The 23,711-nt window shown below is 41.7% G+C and overlaps 2 protein-coding genes across 2 annotated transcripts; both read right to left on the reverse strand.

Annotated features, from left to right (window-relative positions):
* Positions 1-3,042: 3,042 nt before the first annotated feature.
* trmt10a (tRNA methyltransferase 10A) lies at positions 3,043-9,002 on the reverse strand. Its single transcript, XM_069159045.1, has 7 exons — positions 8,551-9,002; positions 7,952-8,141; positions 7,785-7,856; positions 7,595-7,669; positions 6,949-7,098; positions 6,753-6,858; positions 3,043-4,920 (listed from the first exon to the last, which is right to left on the reverse strand). The coding sequence occupies exons 1-7, from the start codon at positions 8,718-8,720 to the stop codon at positions 4,733-4,735; spliced, it is 951 nt and encodes a 316-aa protein (XP_069015146.1). The 5' UTR covers positions 8,721-9,002; the 3' UTR covers positions 3,043-4,732.
* A 2,610-nt stretch (positions 9,003-11,612) lies between these two features.
* cunh4orf54 (chromosome unknown C4orf54 homolog) lies at positions 11,613-21,765 on the reverse strand. The gene is made up of 2 exons (XM_069159046.1): positions 17,109-21,765; positions 11,613-14,454 (listed from the first exon to the last, which is right to left on the reverse strand). The coding sequence occupies exon 1, from the start codon at positions 21,575-21,577 to the stop codon at positions 17,129-17,131; it is 4,449 nt and encodes a 1,482-aa protein (XP_069015147.1). The 5' UTR covers positions 21,578-21,765; the 3' UTR covers positions 11,613-14,454; positions 17,109-17,128.
* Positions 21,766-23,711: the final 1,946 nt, after the last annotated feature.

Here is a 23,711-nt window from a genome sequence, read left to right on the forward strand (position 1 = left end):
TCGGTCGAGTTGCCCTCCCGACTGGAAGCAAGTGGACACGATAGGTGCCACCTTTTTGGTTTGTTTGTTTTTGGGTTTTTTTGCAATAAAGACTGTATTTTGGAACTGATACCCAAGTCTGTGAGCTTGCATTTGGGTCCTTGTAAACACCTCCGCATGACACAGTGTCCCAGTTTCCCCTCTTAAAAGCCTCCAGTTGATCTAAAATGCTGTAGCAAGAAAACTGATGGGATTTAGCAAAACCGATCATAATTATCTTCTCTTCATTGATTTACCATAAAGTCCACTTCGTATTTTTCTGCTTAAATAAAAAAAAAATCTGTTAATGACCAAAGCGCCATAATATTTTTTAAAGAGCTCATTAATTTCCACTCTCGGAGTGAAGGCTTTACTTGTGGTTCAGAGAATTTTCAAAGACTGGGAGCCAGAAACGTCAGCTCTCAGGCTTCTCTTTTGTGGAACCAGCTCCCGGTTTGGGTTTGGGAGGCATATACCTTTTAGGATTAGGCTTTAAACTTTTCTTTTTGACAAAGCCTATAGTTAGGCGTGGCTCAGGTGATCCTGAACCATCCCTTAGTTGTGCTTCTAATGGCCTGTGCTCCTCTACTATACTCTTATCTTTAACCCCCCCCCCCCCCACGTATTATACGGCACCATTGCGCGACTTTAACTATGTCTGCTCTCTCCTGTAGTTTGGGCTCCTTCCTGTCCACCCTCCCTCCCCCGTGCAGGTACTTCTAGGTCTGCAGCTGTATGTTTACGAGCCTGGTTCTGTCCAAGGTTTCTTTCTCGTTACGAGTTTTTCCTTTCCGATGCACCTCCTGTGGGAATTGTTGAACTGTTAAGTTTTCTCTCCATAAAATTTGATAGTAAGGTCTTGACATTAATATGTCCTGTGCCCTGAGATAACTTGTGTTGTGATTTGGCTCTATATGAATAAAACTGAATTGAAAAATTGGATTGAAAGTTTGCTAAAAAAAAAAAAATTATGGATTATATGACTGACTAAATGTATCAAATGTTAGCTAGAATTATAGGTAACCAAATGGTTATCAAAAAATAAATAGTTAAAATAATGATTGGCTAAATATCTAGCTAAAACGTATCGGATAAATGGTCAGATAGGCCAAGATATATAAATGGTAACACATAGCTAAAAGTAACAAAGATATTGAAATAGCTGTAGGTTATGGATGCGACATTTGAACTGTCAGCTAAATTGATGAATAAGTCATAGGAAGAACAGGAATTAACAGACATAGCTAAATGTAAAGGGCACATTGCTGAAATGGCCAGATTTTGGTCTTCAAATAGTTGATTAAATTAGATTAGATTCAACTTTATTGTCATTGTGCCAAGTACAAGTACAATGCCAAACAAAAGTGGCAAGCAGCTAACCAGAAGTGCAAAGATGGTGTTTTTTTTTGGGTTTTTTTTACAGATAAGTGCAAGTTCAACAGGATTAGTGCAGAATGCTATATCTTATAATATGTACAGTGATTGAGGTACGGGGTAGTATTTACAGGTGATTATTGACCACGTATGTACAGAGGAAAAGTGGATATTTGTAGAATGCAAATACAGATTGTATGTTCATACTGTATATGGACAGTAGGAGGGGCGGCGCAGTGGTTAGCACTGTCGCCTCACAGCTAGAGGGTTCTGGGTTTAATCCTGGGCCTTTCTGTGTAGAGTTTGCATGTTCTCGCTATGCCTCAATGGGTTCTCTCCAGGTACTCTGGCTTCCTCCCACCGTCCAAAGACATGTATGTCAGGTTAATTGGTTCAACAAAAAAAAATTGCCCTTAGATGCGAGTGGTCTTTGTTTCTGTTATTGGCCTGTCCAGGGTGAACCCTCCCCCGTGACCCTGTTCTGGATAAAGCGGGTATAACGGATGGACGGAGGAGCAGCATATTTACATCTGGTTGTATGTATACAATGTTACTGATTAGTTAAGTTTGCTACTAATAGTGCAGTAACGGCAGTATAAATAGTGCACCCGGTATGTATGTTTAATGTAATATAACTGAAAGGTAGAATTTGGCCTAAAACAGCGCAGTTATGAGTGCAATTGAGTTATTTGAGAAGAGGTGTGGAGTTAAGCAGGGTCACGGCCTCAGGAAAGAAGCTCTACCTGAGCCTGCTGGTGCCGGCGACTTCCGGCTTCTGGATCACCTGCCGAATGAAAGGAGGGTGAAGGGTGAGTCCGTGGTTAGGGTTGGAAGCATCCGTGGGGACGTTTCTGACACTGCCCAGGCAGGGCCTGTGATAAATGTTCTCAACGGTGGGAAACTTGAGTGCCGGTGATTTGTTGGGCAATTTTCATCACCCGCTGGAGTGCTTTATAGTCCGCTACAGAGAACTCGCCATACCATACAGAGATGCAGGTTGTGAGTACACTTGATGGTGCAGCGATAAAAAAAAAAAAAAAAAAAAAGTCCACCGTCCAGCTTTCTTAAGGCTTTGCAGAAAGTAAAGGCGCTGTTGGATCTTTTTTTTTTTTTTGACCAGGATGGAGGAGTTTAGGGACAACGTCAGATCATCTGAGATGTGTACGCTAAAGGGACTTGAAGCCGGAAACAACGCTGCAGCACCATTCATGTAGATGAGGGTGTGTGCATGTCTCCTTGCTGGCCTGAAGTCCACGATGATGTCCTTGGTCTTCTGGGGGTTTAGTGCCAGATTGTTATCAGCATACCGCGCAGCCAGGTACTGAACCCGGGAACTGGGACCCGGGTCAGAGGAGTAAAAGCGCTCTTGGATCCTCTGCTCGTAGCAGTGTATGGCCCGGGAGATTCCCATCTTCAGGTTTAACCCTGGCTGAGCTGCGAGCTGGAGGTGAAGCCTCTCTGTTCATCCGGGGCTGTTGGAACCATTTTTGTTTTGTAAGAACGACGCAATGTCCCAGGTTCAATTCAGTGACTCAATGGGAACCGTTGTCCGTTATCTTTACAAGTTGCAACAAAGCAGTTGTGTTTACGGGAGGACGCGGAGAAGAAACTGTTTTTTCAACCACTTCAATTAAAATGTACAACAAAAAGTTGTTTCACCTTTTTTATTTTTTTCTTGTGATAAGCTATGCCCACTTTCATCTATCACTACATTTTTTTTTTTTTGCATTAACTGAGACATGACCTCAGATCATAAAAAAACAGATTTTGTGCAAATCTGTCCAAAAATGAGATATAAACCATTTGTAGCGCCCCCCTAGTGGCAAAACATCTTGGGACTTCTCAGCAAAGCTCAGACCCATCATGTTGGTTAACGTTTGGTTCAGCCAATTTGTATTATTTGGCAGTTAAGAAAAATTTAAATTAAATAAAAAAAAAATAATATTCTAAAACGAGTTAGCATAAATAGGTTTTTGAGAAAATTGAGATATGTCACTAGACATTTTTTTTTTAAGCAGAAAACCATTGGAATAAAGAAACAGATGATTTCAGGGATTCAAATGGTGAAAGAATTTTCATTGCAGGCCTAATCGTACATCATCTGATATTTATTACAAATTACCAACGTCTAATGGACTTCCTGAAATAAAATTCAACAGATGATAATGGGAAGCCAGTGAGCTAATCTAACCGCCGAGCCTGAAGCGTGTCAAATTTCTGCACGACCATAAACTGTATTTAGAAGAAAACATGGTAAGATTTGGCATTTTTGGGGGGGGGGGGGGAGGGGGGGTTTCCACAGGACCCAGAGGTAAAGCAACGGATATAACATTACACATGGTGTAGAATATGAAGAATTAATGTAAGTGCAGTAAACCGTTGTAAAATGCAGTGATTGTTGACTGTAGGGTTGTCCTTAATTGTTCAATAAATATACAAACATACTTTATAGTAAAACAAAAAAAAATTATTGGTCACGAGGTTTCACAAGTTTTGTTGTGTCCTGCCAAAGCTGCGAGTCTAAAGAAAAAGGGGGGGGGGGGGATCAATGACGTAAAATAACAATAAATACTCAAATTTAATTTAAGAAAATTATAAAATAAACGACATGTATTTGTGAACAATCCACCAACTTTCAAACTGGGAACACTGGGAGTGGGCTCTTGCAGTCCTTTAACAAAATGAGGGGAAAAAAACAACAACCCCGAAATATATTTTAAATTCAAATATTGTCCCAGTTGTACCATCATTCTTTAATGTCCTTTAATGGTATATTGGTTTGGTTACTTTGCTCCTGATGGTCTGATTCTTGGATGTAGGCAAGGCCGTACTAACCTGCTTTGGCTCCCCGAATACCCTCCACTTTGCAAGGTGTACATATTATTTAGCAATTATTAATTCAATGTGGATTTTGTTTGTACTAAAATAAAAGCTTCGGACGAGATTTTAACTAGATCAGGCACTGCCAACTCCTGAGCAGCTGTGTTTGGTAATTCAGCCCTGAATATAGGAAAAGTACCCAAACGTGTGGGCAGTGATAAGAAAAACTATTTCATAACTGAGTGTTTACATTGAAATATTGAATATTGCATTTGATCAAAGATCGTAGCAAATATGCTCCATCCTTCATTACATGAAAATAATGTATGGTTTTTTTTTTTTTAAATATATATGTATATAGTACCTGTGCTTTTAGATAATTTATGAATTGTATTTCTCCTCTTGACCCATGACTATGTTTCTTCAAATATAACCAAATAGGTAAATCTTAACATAAATTTCCCCACCCTTCGTTCTCATAGCGTCGGTTGTTGGAACTGTTGTCTATTTGTTCAAAGCGCTACGCTCTTTTCTTAGTTTGCTCCGTTGCGTCGGGGTCAGAGTCGGAATCTGAATCTTCCTCCTCTTTTTCCACAGAGTTTGTTCCATCCTGGTCGACGGCCACTGCTCCTTTTCTCTGAGGCAGGATGGTGAAAAAGGCCTCCTGCCAGTTTCCCTTCTCCAGAAACGCCAGGATGATCTCAAACACTGCGGGAGGGGAAAGCGCACTTTCAAAACCATTCGAAGGCAGTGGGACAAACCAACATCGTCACGCAAGAAAAGCCGTAACTTTTCATACATTATAAAATAATATCTGGTCAGCATTTAATGCTTACACACGTTAAATATTTTTTTCTTGATATAAGGATATAAAATATCTGCGATACCGGACGATGGAAAAAATCTGGATAGCCTGTGCTGTTCCGAGATAACCGAGATATGACGGCTCACCCACTTAATGGTGAAGGTAGTGAAATTACCCTTATATCCTTGGGTTCATGAAGTTAATCAGTGTATTGCAAAGATGGAATATAATGTTCTATATACAAGTTACACAGATTTTATGTATTTTCCATGGTGTAATGGATTTAAAAAAATACTTCTTTTTTTTTTTTAAAGTGCCTTGGCATTGCCCGAACCCTCTTGGCAAGACCTGGACTTGACTCACACCAGCTGATTATGAACCGAGTGCTTATCGCAGGGAGCTTAGGAGGCAGATGAAGACCCAGCTCTTTTATTTATTTATTTAGTTTATTTATTTATTTTGACTTTATTAATCCCCGAGGGGACATTTTTTTTTCGCTACAGCAGCATCTGCCATCTAACCTGAGGTGCATGTTTTGTTTTGTTTTATCTTAGAAAACCAACAACCGAGATAGTGTGCGGTATTCACCAGTAGAGGGAGCTAAGAGACAAAGGATGAAATAAGCTATTTTTAAAGCGCACACACACACACACACAAAGTGCCATAATAATGCCAAATAACACCGCAAAGGTCAACTGACTCAATATTGCTACTCGTCTTCCCCTGCTAAACGCCTCACGACTTCTCGGTATGCTGAGCTGACAGTATGCTTTGCAATGCCCAAACACCACCAAAGCAAGACACTACCCTGCACAAAGCCTCGGTAACAAGGTATCTTTGCTCAAAGTCACGACCGCTGAACAAAATGGAGAGGTCTACATTCCCGCTGCTTGACGTTTGGCGGCGACGGATGCACGTTGAATGTTGCTTTCGGCAGAAAGCAAATACAACTTGCCTTCATGCGCCGACTGAGTCTTTTCTTCTCGACACTCCCAGCTCGCCCACTGTCCCCGCTTACCCCGAGCGACTGCCTAACATATCGCTCTACCTCCTCCTCACCATCACCAGCTTCCTTCTTATATAAAAATTTTTTTATCCATAACATTAAAAAAAAAAAGAGGTTTTAGGGTTTTCACCCAAATTTTGTTTTGACTCACAAACTCATTCTTGACTCATTTGTAATTTTTTGCAGAAGACAATATATATAAAGGCAGAAATGGGTATGGCCTATACCAGCGGATGCAGCTCCATCTAAAAAACACAAGGATATAAAGCAATTGAATGTGTGACTTACGGTTTAACTTAAGTCAACAAAATGCGTCAACCTTAATTATAGCGCCCCTTAGAGGTTGACATGCGACAAAGATTTTTTTTTTTTTTTTGGGGGGGGGGGGGGGCTCACCAACTCCCACTGAAACGTCACCTTTGCGCTGCCTGCGGTTTAGGCTCCAGCACTGTTTGCTTGTTTTTTTGCCACTTTTGCGTGCCATTTTTCCTATTCGTCCCATTTCAGGAAGTCTTTTACTGTGCGTCAAGCGTACGCGTTCGTTATAGCACGACGAAGATGAATATTCTGGCCGCGCAAGACAATGGCATCAGCGGGGTCCCGACGGACGGAGGTGTCTCAAGTAAAAAAAAAAACACGTTTCGACTTTGTCATTGCGGGGTTTTGGGAGTCTAAATGGGATTGGAATACAGACCGAATCCGCCGTATCGGTCTGACACCGGTCCTTACCGTGATTGACGGCCAGAACCTTCCGGCTGTTCATTTTGACGAAGCTGCTCAGGGGAAGCTGGGCGTGCTCGATCCCCAGCTGCTTTGCCCTCTCGAAGGTAACGCCCTGCAAACAAACGTGGACGCGGTTAACGGACCAAATCCAAAGCGAGCATCGCAGCGCGCGTCTCGCGGCGGGTGTGCAGCCGGGGCGGACCTTGTGGTGGTTGTGATCCACCAGGCCTCCTATCACGTAGGCCTTCTTCGGGTCCAGCTCCTCCAGCGCGTTGGGAGAGTCTGAGGTCAGGTACACCAGCTCCTCCTTGGCCACAACTTCGCTGTAGTGCTCCGGTTTAATGGTAATGTCCTGCGCATACAGCACACCGCGCGCACAGTTACACGACCTCTGCGTAGTTAAGACTGTAGAGCGATAATAAACACAACATCAAACGAACAATAACAACATTCATCCCACCGTGTGCTGAAATTGTCCCCTTTCAGAATAAAAGCCAAAGGTCACCTTTTGCTCCTTTGAATTTCGTTGGCTCAGTGCGACATTCAGCTTTCGTGGGAAAATGGAGGAAGTGGAAAATGTATTTGCCAACTTGATTTGGGAACCGGTGCGATAACGCGAGCTCACTGCAGAGCGGTTGTGACGTCAGCGTAGGCGGGCGTGCTTTTTTTTTTTTTGTCCGCACGGAGCTTTAGCAAAATTCTGTTCGTTCGTGTTCGCGAGGTATTTGCTTCACGCGGCTTTCTCTTCCCCTGAGGCTTTGGCAGTTCGTAAAACCTCCTTCGGCCAATCGATTTCACGGTTGTAAAATACCGTCAAGTGATCATTTTGCAGAGGCCTGACTGCTCACCTTCCAGTTCACCCATCCTTTGTCCTTTTCATCCATGCTCTGCTTCAGCTGTCCCCCCAGGCTCGTTAGGTACAACTGCAGAAAGCGAGGGGAGGAAAAGGTCAAACGTCACACCGGTGCCGGATTTTTTTTTTTTGAAAAGGGCCAACGCTGACATTTGTCGATGTAGACACGTTATCTGCTTCCGGACCTGCACTGGGCGCGAGGCTCGTCTGTTCTCGGCGTAGCACCGCTGGATCTGTTTGTGAAGCTTCCGAACGTCCTGAGGAAGCAACAAAATCGTCAGGGGGGGCGAAAGAAGAGACGCTTGCCCAAAGGGGGGGCGGGGCGGGTTGGCTCGTCCCCTGACCCATTTACCTTGATGAGCATTAGGTCGTCGAAGCTGCAGTCCACCACCAGCCTCAGGGAACTGGGCGTCACCTCTTTGTGCGGACGTTTCCTGGCGCTGTGTCCTTGTCCCCCCTCCTCCTCCTCCTCCTCCTCCTCCTGGTGGCGATGCTGCTGCCTCTGCAGTCGACGCTGCTGCTTCCTCTCCTTTCGTCTCTGCCTGCCGAGGGGGGGGAGACACAAACGCAGCTGCTGACGGGGGGGGGAGGAGGGGGCACGTGTGAACAGACTTTAAAACGCATAATATATACGCAAAAAAAAAACAACAACAACTGCAGAAACAGAATCTGCTGCGCGTAAATGGGGCTTCATCTGCTTATATAGAGTTTAAATTAATTTGATTTCAAGCTTTTTTTTTTTTTTTTAATTCTCTTTCTTACGGGCAAATTGCTCATACGAGCAAGAAACCTTCCGCTGACAAGATCTTTTAATTGAGTTTGACGTGAGGAGAACTGTGGCTACCCTGTCAATCTATTTAACGAGCACAAACATAATAACACGTTCAACAAATAATCACATTTCTGTAAAGTCAAATGACTCAGCGGGTCGAAATGACCCCTACTACTCACTTCCGGAAGTCCCTCTCTTCCTCCCACTTCTGCTGCCTCAGGAGCTTCTTCATCCGCCTTTTGGACACAGTTTGGTTTTCTCCCGCAGCTTCTCCGTCAGTCTTCTCCTTCTCCCCGTTTTCATTCTGCCGCCGGGCCCCGGTGTCGCTCCTCACGCCGTCATCCTCCATGCGTAACGGGATGAACTTGACGACGTCGTCTGGGGTCGACGAGCTGTTGGACGTTACCTCGCCGGCGGCTCTTCACTGAACGCTACTCGGTGGCATTTAACAGCCAAATCGATAAGTCTTTACTTTATACTTTCACGATAAAACGAATTATTATTATTATTTTTTTTTAAAGTATTGAATAACCGAAGTATATACTACACAGCCAGAAAAAAACACAAAAAAATCAAGTTATTACACTCCGCAACTTACGAGCTACTCCACGAACCCCTCGCAACTCCACGTTATGTTGTGGCGCGTGTGTGACGTCATTTTTTTAGCGACAGATGCGTTCACGTACCGTCAGAAATTAGGCAGATGAATTGCGCCTCGCCTGTGAAACAGACGAGAGGACGAAGGCAGCGGGGCCGGGGGTCGAAGACAAAACAGCTGCAATCCAGTCCAGGCGGTTTTCAACAGCCTTCAGTCTGACCCGTCTGAGCGGGAAGTCACAGAAACATTCACGTCCTTGTTAGATCTGATCCCGATCTAATAAAATGTTATCAGATCCAGATGTCAGTTATGCAGTCTCTGATTGTTTATCTAAGGCAAGATACATTTTGTTGGTTTGTGTAAAATCTATGCTTATTTTGAATTTGATGCCAGCGACACATCTCAAAAAAAGTTGGGACAGCACTGTTTTGCATTACCTCTTCTTTTTGCAACACTATGTAAATGTTTGGGAACTGAGGAGACCAGTTTCTGGAGTTTTGGAAGTGGAAAGTTGTCCTATTATTGCCTAAGATATAATTTTAGCTGCTCAACAGTCCCAGGTCTCCTTTGTCATGTTTTTCATTTCAATAATGCGCCAAAATGTTTTAAATTGGAGACAAGTCTGGACTGCGGGGAGCCAGTTTAGTACCCAGACTCTTCAAGTACACAGCCACGCAGTTGAAACATGTGCAGAATGCAGTTTATCATTGTTTTATTGAAATAAACAAGGCCTTCCCTGAAAGGGACATTGTCTGGATGGCAGCATATGTTGCTCCAAAACCTGAATATATCATTAAGCATTCATGGTTCCTTCCCAGATGTACAAGCTACCTATGTCATGTACACTAATGCATTCCCGTACCGTCACAGATGCTGGCTTTTTAACTGAGCGCTGATAACAAGCTGGATGGTCCCTCTGCTCTTTAGCCTGGAGGACATGATTTCCAAAAAGAACATCAAATAAAAAAAATTGTCAGACCACAGAGCAGCTTTTGACTTCACCTCAGTCCATGTTGAATGAGCCCCGACCCAGAGAAGGCAGCAGTGTTTCTGGATCATGTTTATATCTGATTTCTTCTTTGCATGGTAGAGTTTTAACCTGCATTCATAGATGCAGCGATGAACTGTTCACAAAAAGTACTTTTTAGAAGTTTCTCAATGATTTCCACTACAGAATTGTGTCTGTTTTTAATGCAGTGCTGCCTGAATGCCTGAAGATCACCGTGATCCAGAGATTTCTTCAGAGTCTGAATCTTTTAATGATATTATGAATCATAGATGATGCAATCTCCAAATTCTTTGCAATTTTACATTGAGGAACAATATTCTTAAACTTTTGCACTATTTTCCCACAAAGTCTTTCACAGAGTGACGAACTTCTCCCCATTATCACTGCTGAGAGACTCTGTCTCTCTGAAATGATCTTTTTATACCCAATAATGTTACAGATCTGTTGCCAATTAACCTTTTTAGTTGTGAGATGTTCCACCGGGTGTGTTTATTAGCTTTACGAAACTTTTCCAGTCTTTTGTTGACTTTGTCCTAACTTTTTTGAGACGTGTTGCTGCCATCAAATTCAAACAGAGCATATACTGAACATAAAACCATAACATTTCATCCATTTCAATGCTTGATATGTTGTCTTTGGTCTATTTGCAATTAAATATGGGTTTATGGGATTTGCATATCATTGGATTCTGTTTTTATTTACATCTTACACAGCGTCCCAACTTTTTCGGAAATGGGGTTGTATTTAACAACATTAAAACATGTGGTAAACGGGATGGAAGAACTCTAAAAATAACATCTGTATGGATGTGAAGCCCTGATAGCCTTCTGATTTAAAGTGAAAGTTATTGTCTTATATTTCTTTCCTCTGTTTTTGATTGTTATTGATTATTTTATGTTTTAAATTTATTTATGTAGTTTGAGATGGACAGGTCTGGTCAGCTGATTTATAAACTAAAATGATGCTGACTTGCATGACAATTAATGTAAAGTGGAGGTAGAACCATGAACGGAGATCACAGATTGCCTGCATAGCATTTCAGTCGTTTCACCCGTTATTATTAAAACTGGAAGATGTGTACAGGCTGATCTCTGGGTTTGATGATATTTCATTTAGCTCTAGCAGAATGTCTGTGTTTCTGTGATTTCCTGTGAAGACTGAAGGCTCCTGAAAACTGTCCAAAGGACTGCAGCTTTTTGTCTCCACCTCCTGCTGCTGCAGGCTCTGACCACAAGATAAAGTGGGTCTGGGTTCATCCATCTATCCATTGATAGATGGATGAACTAGTAGCTATTAGATATTATAATAGATATTGCTGCATTACTGATATAATTGAGTCACTTTGCTGAATTAACTTCATTTGTGCCCTATTAGACTAAATTTTAGGATTTAGCATCTTGGATAAAAAAAAAAATTGAGGTTTATTACAACATTTTAAAAGTTTCCCTCTGCGTTTCTTCTATACTAAAACACAGATATTTACAAAAAAAAAAAGTGAGAATGCATAAATCAGCCTACCAAAGGTGCTGTCAGTGTGAATGAATTCAAACCTCAAAGATACTTATTCCTGAAGTAGGGAATGAGACAATACATGAAACTTTAAATTGAATAAACAGATTATGGAACTTTGTCGATATGTGGTCATGCAACAAGTGATGACAGGAGTCGTATGTTTATTGAATTTTCACAATCCACAAACACATTTCACAGCAGCATCTGATGTGACATACCTTGCAGCATTGCATTTGACAATAATATGTAGACCCGACACTCTACATTTGTTAACCATATCACAATGAAAAACTTGAAACCTGAAGAATATCATGTCCTTGTCAGCCATTATTCTTTTTGCCTTGAAAAAGACACCGAACATTTTTCATTGCTTGTCTTGTGTTCATTCGTGTCGTTGTGCACTCACCACTTTATTTCTGAAGTCTCAAACGTCCTCACCTATTCTCTCCATAACAAAATATAACACATCTTTTATATTCACAATATACATTCACTAGTTCTGAAGCAGGTGGGAGGTCTTAGGGAAGATATTTTTAAAAGACTTATAGCATGCTGAATTTGTGAAAGTCAAAATATACTACAATAATATTACTGTCAAAGTTGCAGAAAATACTGGGAAGTTATTTATTTCACCCCCGTTTTATACTATGTGATAGTTTTATTCTATTTATTTTACTTTAACAGCTAGTGTATTAAGTAGGCATTCGTATATTTAAGTAATTGTACCTAGAGTCCATTCACTCAAGTTTTAAAAATTACATACAGACAAACAAACATCAGATAAAGTCCTCACATTAAACAACAATATAGTTGGAACAGAATTAAAAACAACAAAACAAGTTAACCTTGTATGATGTGATCATTCTATTGCTGTAAGTTGTTTGGAGGACTTTAAACAGATGATGTTGTTTCACAAGGTTGCTAGGAGTCACTCAACGATAAAACACAACTATGTATTGTAAAAAACTGCAAATACAAACAATGTATGTTTATCATTGAAGTTACAGTCTTTCAAGACACCACCCCTCCTTTTTTACGGAAGGACACAGGTCTATATCAGAACGCGTCTCGATTGAGCACAACTGACATTTTGTTGATTTCCACATTGGTTTGTTTTTTCTTCCATATAAAATAAGATTTTTCTAATTGACCCTTTAAATTTAGACTCTTCCCAATGAATTTCACAACATCCTACAAACACAGTTTTGATAAAGTTAGCAGAGGGCATCTGTGATGACACAACATTAAAATCCTAAACAGCGACCAAAGATGACCATTTTTCGTGTTTTTTTTTAGTAAAACATCTCAGCAGAAAAAACTAAAACTTATTACACCTTTGCAATATTACCCTATATGGTTCAAGACATGTACTATTCCTTTACAACAAACACATCAATCAATCTAAAATAGCTATAACATTTATTATAAAATACTTTTTTTAGCACACTGGCAACATAATAATATATTTCCAACAGTTTCTTAAAAATGAAAGATGGATGGACTGTCCAGCAGATCCACAGTCTGTGTACTCCTTGGTACAAAACAAAAACTCAGTGCCAATACAATGTCGTAGAAAAAAATTATACATATGTAAATTAATGTCAAACTGAGCTAGAAAGTAGATCAGGTTTTGGGTCACACAGTAAAGCTCTGTTTGCTGGACAGAATCCTGCAGCTGTATGATAACCCAACTTTATACATATTTTAGAGGGGTTAAAAAGTAAATAAGGTTTTCCATTAAGTACAAAACTGGTGGTGTGGTGACACAAAACTTCACTTAAAAGCGCACTCGTGATTCTTAAATTACACCATTTATGAGTCTCGTGCTTTGGAAAGCCAACAGATCCTCTCACAAACACTGTTTTGCAGTGTTTTCTCATGATATTCTCAGGTATATCTGCCAATCACATCGTTATTCTTACAGCCAATCCGTGAGCTGTGACATATAACCGTTGACAATAAAATCAAGCACAGGAGGAGCCAAGAGATGCTAGCTGGGCCTCCTGTCAACACCACAGTCAACTGTGCAGGTACAGTATGTGGTTGTTTAGTTTTCACTTGAGTGTCAATTGGAAGCTGTTTGGAAAAATAAAATTCTATTCTTTATATTTCAGTAAGAAGGAAGAAAGATTGGCTGTTTTTATTCGTATGTGATCAAGGAGTTATCTTATCATTGGACACTTCATGAAAATTATTATTGTCATTATTATCATGCATCCTGCCCATTTCAGCTTTCCATACTCTTCACAGATGACTTGAATAATCTGCTATATAGTCCATGTATGACAAGTGCATAACAAAAAATCTCCAAGATGTCTGTGAGCATGTTTATCGCACACATTTCATAGCAATATTATATCAATGAATTTAGCAAAGTTGCTAAACTAATTATGATATTTCCATGCACATAAAAACACAGTGATAAATACATATTTTTGTGCATTTTGAAGCAATAACACAAGAAACAGTAAGAAAGAGTTAATTGGCACGAATATTTGGATATATACTGTATAGTGTCAAATTAAATCATGATGGCATTATATAATAATCTATTGGCGTTCAATTGGTCTGACTTTATCTTATCAAATAAATTACAAAATCAACAAAATGATATAATCTGACATTCTCAAAAAAGAGAATTTTAAGAATTACAGTCTGATTTGTTTTGGGGAGGGCTGATTACTGTGCTAGAAAAGTCAGTGCAGCATAGTCTGTAAAGTATTTTTTTTCAAATTATAGTTGAAACTGGTACACTTTTAAAAAAAAATTGCAGTGTAGGGACAGAGCAAAAAATGCATACTTATCAAAGTTAGAAAACATGAAGCAGGATGAAAATTAGCCCTTTTATTTTTTATCCAAAGGCCTTCAAAAATCATATCCATCAATAAAATAAAAATAAAAACACAAAACAAAAATGTAGAGGTCAAAACATAGCGCAATCCAGCATCCACTCAGAGCTCAGCCCTGTTGGGGAATCAAGAAATCAAATCAGACAGTGAGTTCTTATGAACACAACATAAACAGATAAAACAGTAGGGCCTTATTTCTGTCTGCATTGGCCCAGCGCAGGTGCATCGCAAGCGGGGGCACGGGGGTGAATGTAGGCGTGGCAAAAATGTTCGGTATTTTGGTGAACACAAGCAGCGCGGTGCAGTGGAGAGAGAATAGATCGTTAAAAGATGTGTCACTTGCGACTTCGGTAAAGGCCAATAAAATCAGCCCCTCTCGTTCCCTTCAAACCGCTGCGGTGCACTTTCTAGTAATCCAGTGAGTTGTGCTCACACGGCATTCCCACTGATCAGCAGTCATCTCTGAAAACAGACCCAAGCTCATATCACAGTTTTTGGAAATCTTTCTGTTCAGCTCTTGGAACCACAGTCAGTAATATTTTGGGGGTTATCACCTCCAGTCTAAAGACCAGACCAAACGGTCCAACCAGGAGATGGAGGCAGCTGCCCCTTGTTGTTTGTCTTCAGTGAACCTTAGGTTCGCAAGCTAAAATGGTGGACTGATCAACAAACCTTCATTGTCATTCTTAGATGTCTAAAAATGCATCTCATATTTGATGTGACTGTGATTTTGAACACTTTTGGTCTCCAGAAAATTTGTGTTTGCTTGTAAACCCTTTACAAATCTGTCAATGTACATTTAGATTTTGCTCTTGCAGACATAATCATTGTGACATTATTCAACTTCCATACATTTTGTGATATTTAGGAGAAAAGACCTGCACGGCAATTCAAGTGATTTATTCATAAACATAACTGCTCGCCTGTATTTTGGTCTCATTCTCAAATATAAAGAGGAACTACAAATGTTAACCCACTGGTACTGCGATGTTGCATGCTGTGCTTATTGAACCTTGCTTCTCACTCCCTCTTTCTTTAAATGACTGCTCCTATAAAAAGCCGAGTGATCCTGCTGAGACCTGCCAGCCAGTCTCTTGATGTCCGGCAGCAGCTGAAGCTTTTCCATGCACGTACAGACATGACAAACTCCTGCCATCCGCCTGACCTTTCTGTACACTTAGTCGACACACACACACACACGCACACACACACACACAGAGACACATACACACACATTCAAACACCTTGCCCATAAAGATTCTTACATCAGTAATCCTCTGTGTCTAAACAGTGATATCAGAATTCACAAGTTAAATTGCAAGTGCTATCACCAGCGGAGGTGTTCAGCTGCAAACACTACAATCCCATGATGTCTCTTTCAGTTTTCATGCATGTTATGTATATATAGTATATGACCGATCGCATATGTAGCAGCCTTATCCAACTGATATGATACTAGAAAATTCATAAAATGACTGTGACTAAGTTACCTTGAATGTTAAAGAATGCATTGATAAAGGCTATGTAGTCAGAAAGTGTTCAGTTATAGAATAAATAAGACAGTAAAATATGTCTATGTCTACTTTTATACTAAATTTATTTAACGCAGCTCTATGCTGCATAGATGCAATGACACAGAAACACTCTGTCAGCCCAACAACTCACGACTCTTCTGCTTAATTTTTTGTCATCGGCTAGTTTTAATCAGGTTTGTTTCAGGTTTGTTCCTGTCCATTTCCGGTTTAAGCCCTGTACGGATATGGATACAGATAATTTAGTTGATTTAACAGATACAGATAATGCTGTACTGGCTTGTCCCTAGTTTTTAGCATTTCTTGATCATGTTTATATATGAAGTCCTTTTTGCATGGTAGAGTTTTAACCTGCAGCAGATGCAGGTTTTCAGAAGTGTTTCTAAGCCCATGCAGTGATTTCCACCAAAGATTTGGGACTGTTTTTAATGTAGTCCCGCTTGAGGGCCCAAAGATCACAGCCACCCAATATTGTTTTTGGGCCTTTCCTTTGCATACAGATATTTCTCTGGATTCTGACTTTTTTTTTAATGATTTTATTTACTGTAGATGATTAAATCCCCAAATTCTTTGCAATTTTACGTTGAGGAACACTATTCTTAACTGCTGCATTTATGTGCCCATGCAGTCTTTCACACAGTGGAGAACACCTCCCCATTTTCACTGCTGAGAGATTCTGCCTCTCTGGGATGCTCTTTTTATACTTAATCATGTTACTGACCTGTTGTCAGTTAACCTAATTAGTTGCGAGATGTTCAACCAGGTGTTTCTTTTCCAACTTTTTCCAGTCTTTTGTTGACCCTGTCACAACTTTTTTTGAAACGTGTTGCTGCCATCAAAGTCAAAATGAGCAAGTATTTTTAATAAAACAATAACATTTCTCAGTTTCAACACTTGATATTTTGTCTTTGTTCTATTTTGGCTTAGTATGGGTTTATATGATTTGCGAATCATCAAATTCTGTTTTTACTCAATGTCATTACTTATTTGTAAAAGCTCTCTAGCATTTCAGTAGACACGTGCCCTTCATTTCTTAACAAGGAGTAAAAGGAAAGAAAGTTATCTATGTTTATCTATGCTTCTAATTGGCTTGATAATGTCTTTTGCAACAACAATTTTCTTATTTTTAATTACCAAGAAGAAATCCGAAACACAGTAACAGTAATTCATCCTAATTCATTCAGATGTACTCAAACCTGATGTTGCACATAAACAGGGTCAAGTCAGAGCTACTCACCTGTCCAGGTGACCTGCCATTCATCTGTGTTCCACCACAAAGCTCATGGTTGTCCCATCAAATGAAGGTGGGGCAATGATTCGGGGCCCTTGCTGGGAGGTGATGCTGATGACTGGCTGCTTGATGCTGGAGAAGCCATGCGTTTGCCTGTTGGCAGTGGCCTGTTGTTGTTCACCAAAAGCCACCTGGGGAGACTTTCCAGTGGCCATGTAGAAGGGACTCTCCACGTACATGCCCTCAGTCTGCTGCGAAGAAGCTTTCTCCCCGCTCTCCGGCTCTGACTGCATCGACATCTGCGATTGTATGAGGGTTCGGGCAGGTATCATCGAAGGTGTTGGGATAAAGCCTGGGTAGATCAAGTAGGTGTGCCCATACGGGCCAGGACTGAGGGCCAAAGGTGAGATGGGCATAGGTACAGGTGTCATGGGAGGCTGCGTCATTGGTATATCTACATATTGACCTGTTTCTGGGTCAAAAAGACGCTTGGTAGTCGGCTGCACTGGAGTGTCCACCAGGTAGTAGTTTCCATTGGTGGGATCCAGAAGCATCTTTCTCTGGGTAGTCTGGAAGGGGTCCAAAGTTGGAGCTGGGGTGATTGCTGGGGAGAAGCAGTAGAGCTGTGGCTGATTGGTGGACATGCCTAGTGGCAAGGAGTGGTAGATGGAAGCAGAAGGAATATCTGGTGAACGTGTTTCCATTACAATGCTGGAACGCTTTGGTGTCTGGTTGTGTTCTTCCTGGGCCCTGATGCAATATTCCACATTTCCTGGAGGAGTGGTGGGGTGTGACTGGGTGGCATACATATACACTGATGTTTTATCAGCTGATGGTAATTGTTTGGTTTTGGTGGGTTGAGACTTTACTGGAATTGTTAGGTAGTTCTCGTTGTCAGCTAATGCATTCGAAAATTCCCGTTCAAATCTTTCCACCTCCTTAAATTCAGCTCCTTCGTTTCCACTTAGACTTGTTGGGCTGATTTTTAATGAGACAGGCAATTTGGTTGACTTAGGGAGAAAGCTTTTGGTGCTAAAAGGTGTTTGTGTGACTATGTTTAGTTGGGGTGTCCTTGAGGCTGTGGAGGTCTTGAGGCTGGAGCTGAGGCTGAACATGTTTGTGCTCCCTGTGGTGCTAGAGGCTTGCACGAACTTAGTCATTAGCTTGTCATCATGGCTACCAGATGTCTGAAGGGCTTTGTCCTCCCGTCTGAGAATGCTGTCTGTGTTGGAGCACATAGGTACGACTGATGGTGTATTGTCTGTGTTGGGATAGGAATCTCTTCTGACTGCTTTGTAAGTGTTGGATCCTCTTGCTCCTTCCTTCTCAAGTCCTCCTTGCTCCCGGCCAGCTATCAGGGGAAGCATCTGGCTGTCTGCCAGGAGCTGGGGTTTATTCTTCCTTTTCCATTCATTTTTTTCAAACACATAGAGCTGCTCCATGGTTTTCACAGCAGCCTGGAGTTTTTCCAAGGCCCCCTGGTTTGCTATCTTTGACTCTGGTTTCTTATCTGTAATATCGGATATTTTGTCATGCCTCTTCGAAGCTATTCTGCTCTCAATTCTTAATCCCACGCTCCCCTCTGTGCAATTATTTGAAGTACCTATGGGTGCTAGGCCTGCTGCTCTTTGTGGTGAAGCACATTTAGCGCCCTCTGGAGACAATCTGTCTATATCAAACGGTTCTCGATCATTTAACTCCACATGTCCAGATTGCTTTCCGTTGCTATTAGTATTCACAGACTGACATTTTATCACTATAGGGGACACAGAATTGGTATTTCGATAGGGAATTTGCGTCTTTTGCTCTGCATGGATGTCAGCAGAGGCAAAGTTCGATTTGTTTTCGTTGTTATCCAAAGAAACAAAGTGATAGGAACTTTTAACCAGTTTGCGCACGTCTCTCACTTGGTGAATGGGCGTTTGCAACTTTCCCTTATTATCTCTAATGTCTCTAACCATGAAATGCGGTACTTTATCTGAAAACTCACCCTTTAAAGCTGCAGCCAGCGCTTGACATGTGGAGTCATCTGTTCTGATGAGACGGGCTGCATGACAGCCTGTTGAAGGAGCGCGCAGTTTGGAGACGCCAGAGGGCTCTGTTTTATTGTCACTTACGGTCCTTAAATTAATTTTAAGTTCCGGAGATTTAGATGTCGCGACACTCCTGGGGTCTGCGATGTATAAGGTGTTGTCAGGGCGCAGTTTTATCCCACCTCCATCGCCACACGAAGAATAATTCCTGTTCTGCAGCTGCTGCCCAACTTCTCCATCACTGGACAGCAGTTGGATACTTTGAAATGAACTTTGAACTTTAAAATGAGACATTTTAGTCAGTTTGCTGCTGGCCGCTGAGTACTGATCCCCCTGGTTGGCTGAAGGCAGCTTCTCCTCCGGAGTTTTATCGTTTTTATGATCCTTTTGAAACTCTAGCTCCTCGTCCTTCCAGCATCGGAACGCGCTATTTTGGCTGCGAAGCAGCGTGCTTTTGCACGCTTCCAATGCGCCTTTTTTAGTATCGATTTCAGCTTCATTTGCCTGCTCCAAATTAGTTTCTGGTGCGGGTGCGGACGTATCTTGTCTCCGACAGTCACCCTTGGTATCACATGAGCCGCTGCCCACAATATCCCCTAATTCATCCACGCACATTATGGCGTATTCAGAGCTACTCACGGAAAACTTGGGGCTCTGTCTGTGCAGCTCTCTGTTCCCTTTCCCCCCGTGGCTGTCTTCCTCCTGATGCACAAAGCACAGAGAGGGCGTCTGATGCGGCTCACTGATCTCCCCTCTTTCCATCTTGCGCTCCTGCTCGAACTGAATCTTCTTAGAAATTACATTTTTGATCAGGCTTGAAGCGAATATGGCTTTCTTATGTGTATCTTCCATGGTTTTAGTGGGCGAATTGCTTGCCCCTCTCCTCCCGCCGCTTAGCAAACTGTTGGTAACTTCATCTGTGGAACGTGATCCTGCGGCGTTTTGTGCAAAGCTTGTGCGTCTTTCTCCCCCAGACATTCCCGATTTGACATTGCAACGAAAATTCAGAGTCTCCGTGAGCCGTATCACCCCGCTGTGGCCCTGACCAAATTTCCCCATCAGCTCTATTTTCTTTGTAGATGAAGATGCACTGTGAGGATTGCCATTCAGAGTGAAGATCTTGCCGGTGGGCGGTTTGATGCTTGCCAGTGCAACGCCCTTATAACATCTATTGTCTATGTTTTTGGCTAATTCGAATGAAGCCATTGAGTTTTGATGGGAAACAACACTTTGGTCCAGTCCCTGTGACATATTCATGTTGCCATATTTCAGGTCGACAAACGTGGACCACCTGTTTACCCCTAGCTCTGATGCAGAGGACTCACTGGAGGTGCTGAAATTTATAGCATTAAAGTAAGGGTAGGCCAGGCTCTTGAAGGTTCTGGCTGTCAGGTTGCGCACCTCCTTGTCAGCGTCATCGAGCTCGCTGACAGCGCTAGACGTACCACTAGAATAATCGGTGACCTCTTTTCCCCTCAATTTGCCGCCAAAGTGTAGGCGTCCGGGCGCGGCTATGAAACACTTAGTCCTGTCACACAACGTCTCCGCCTTCCCATCAACTCCCCTAAACACGTAGCGACTCAGGTCTCCAGAGCGCCTGGTATGAGAAAGAATATTTTCCTGTTCTTGGATGTTGCTAGGGTCATTTATAGCTCGGGAAGTGGTTTTGATTGACAGGTGGATCTGTCCGGCACTGTTGCCACTGCGCTGCTGCTGCTTTGACACACTCTCATCTGAGTTGGTAAACTTGACCGCGTCGTAGAGATCACTTTCAAGCAGAGTGCTGACTGTTGCTGGGGCACCCTGTGAGCGAGGCTGGCGGCCGCCCTCCCTCTCCATCAAAGCTCCATCACCGTCAAAAGAAGCATAATCGACAAATGAGTATACCTGGTTGTTATCCTCAATGTCCCAGGGGGTGGAGGAGCCCTCCCCATCATAGTCCCCCTCATGATCAGACAGCTCCGAGAGCAGAATCTCGTGCGTTGTAATGTAATGGGACTCGTCCTCCGTTACGCACGGCATGGAGTAATCACAAAGCACCAAACGAACACCATCCTCCTCATCATAATCATCCGATTCACTTCTCTCGCTCAGATTACTATCTCCCGTGTGTGATTCCTCATCTGGCTGTGGGTTTTTGTTGTCTTCTCTTTTGGACACCTTCGGCTGCATCTGGGTTTGAATCGCCGACTCCTGGTTTGGCTCCGTTGCGCACAGAGTCCCAGTGCCATTGTTGTTAATAATGCCAGGGATTTGTTCACTCTCACCAAAGCGACAGTTTTTCTTTGATTTTGCTTCACCAGTCTTCACGTCCACTAAGTCCATATCGACGTATTTGCTTTCGTCTTGCCTCTCTGGAACTTCCTCTGCCGCTTTTGTGAGCAGGTCTTTGACCTGCCGGCATGTCGCCGATGTTTCTACATAGCTGCGCTCTGTCTTCATAGCTGGAGGAGCAGATATGTACTTAAGTTTGGTGTCACAGCAAAAACAGAGATGGAGCCCTCGGGATTCATCCGTCCTTCATACAGAGATGGTGCTGCACTCCGTGTCCGGTCATACAGACTCCAATGACACCGAAGCGGTCCTTACATTCCAGCTCATCGCATATGAAACCTACAGCCGAGTATCTAAAAACGATCAGAGACATTACTAACTACTGTCTAGGCCACATGGTTCTAAAGTTGGTTTTCGCGACTAATAGGGGTCGTTGAGACTCCCTTGCAAAATGACATGAGAGGATGTCCCATCATCTCGAGAGTTTCTCTTAGCTGACCTTAATTTTCAGTTATCAGGTGCTCAGGAACAGCTTTTGTGACATCACAACTAATTTGGGAGTCAATCATTATTCAATATGCAATTAACATATTCATAGATTCTGCATTTTGCAGTGAAGGAAAAGGTATTGATGTATTTACATTGTAATTGCATGTCAGGGAGAAACTACAGCCGTATAGGCTACAGTACTGCTAAAGTTATGCAATGTATGCAATAAAAAAATGCATCTTAGGCAGTTAAATATTAAAAAAAAACATTATGACGGAGGTCCTTGAATCTACTGAACAAAGGCGAAACTGTCAATTAACTTACAAAGGTGCTGATAACCATTAATGTTACTGTAAAAATCATATAATTTTGAGACCATTTAGAACCTATATAATAAAGTCATATAATAATGAACCCTCATTTTTATGAGAGTTTTGTCAGAATCAAATCATCTTCTATCCCCATGTAAATCTGTACCTTCAAAGTCTTATCAGATTTTTTTTTTGTCCCAACACACTTTATCAAATGTGGACTCAGTGAAGTTTAATGAATGTGCATACAAAACAAGAAGAATTACAGCAACAAACAAATAAAAACAAAACAGTCCATAACATTTCTGCCTCTGTTTTGTATATTTGAGACACATGATATTCAAATATAAGCAGTGTGACCAACTGTGAAAAGTGCAGCTATGCTAGAGAGGAGGAAATCCCCGAAGAACTCTGTGACACCAGGTTGAGAGCCAGATAAACCCGAAGATACCCCCCCCCCCCACACACACACACGCACACGCACACACACACACACACACACACACACACACACACACACGCACACGCACACACACACACAGTTTATACGTTTGAATACCAAAGCACCCAAGGAGGTTGGTGTGTGTCAGCGGTAGACTTACTGTACTCCAGAGACCACCAGGGGCCATTGAAAGATTCCGGGGTTCCAAAGTATGAGTGGGTCACATTTATTTTTGACATTGTTTTACTCCTGGAAGGCAAAACCTCTGTAAACTGTACACCACCAAGATCCTGTTTAGGCTTATGTAACTTGAACAATTATGACAGGAAGTAATAAAAGTTTGTTTATTTTGCCACTAATTGTGTCAGATGGTAAAAAAATATTACATTTTAAATAACTTCATCACATGGCCCTGAACTTTTTAGGTACGTCATGTAAGGGATATGTGGAAACAGCCTACAGAAAGATACCTGATAATGGAGGCCAATTTGTTTTATCACAGTAACTTGTGCTGACATCTGAAGGTAAATAGCCTGTAAGAGTGTGGCTTTTGCATGATATCGAGTAATATTTAATTAGAAGTATACGTGTATATGAAGTTTTAACCATGAACATGACCGTAGGTATTTGTTGGATCATGACAGAAATGTGGAGAATTGTCGAAAGCAATATGTTGCAATCAAGGCTTCAGGTGAAAAAACAAAAAGGTCCATCACTCCCTTTTTCACGTTACCATATTTATCAGCTGTTTTCAGCAAATCATTGAGTATTGCATTCCAATTTCTATAGTGAATAAGAAATGCGATGATTTGCAAATCATGTAAACCCATGTTTAACTGAAAACAAATCAAAGGCAACATATCAAATGTTGAAACCACAAAATTGCATTGTTTTATGAAAAATATGTATTTATTTTGAAATTTGTGCCAGCAAAAAAAGTTGGGACATGTTTACCACTGTGTTGCATCATCTCTTCTTTTAACAAGATTTCAGCTGCTCAACAGTTCGGGGTCTCCTTAGTTGTATGTTTTGTTTCATGACGCAGCAAATGTTTTCAGTG

This window comes from Embiotoca jacksoni, unplaced genomic scaffold (genome assembly GCF_022577435.1).
Source record: "Embiotoca jacksoni isolate LCO1_2020_lvr unplaced genomic scaffold, fEmbJac1.0.p SCAF_24, whole genome shotgun sequence".
Lineage (NCBI taxonomy): Eukaryota > Metazoa > Chordata > Actinopteri > Embiotocidae > Embiotoca > Embiotoca jacksoni.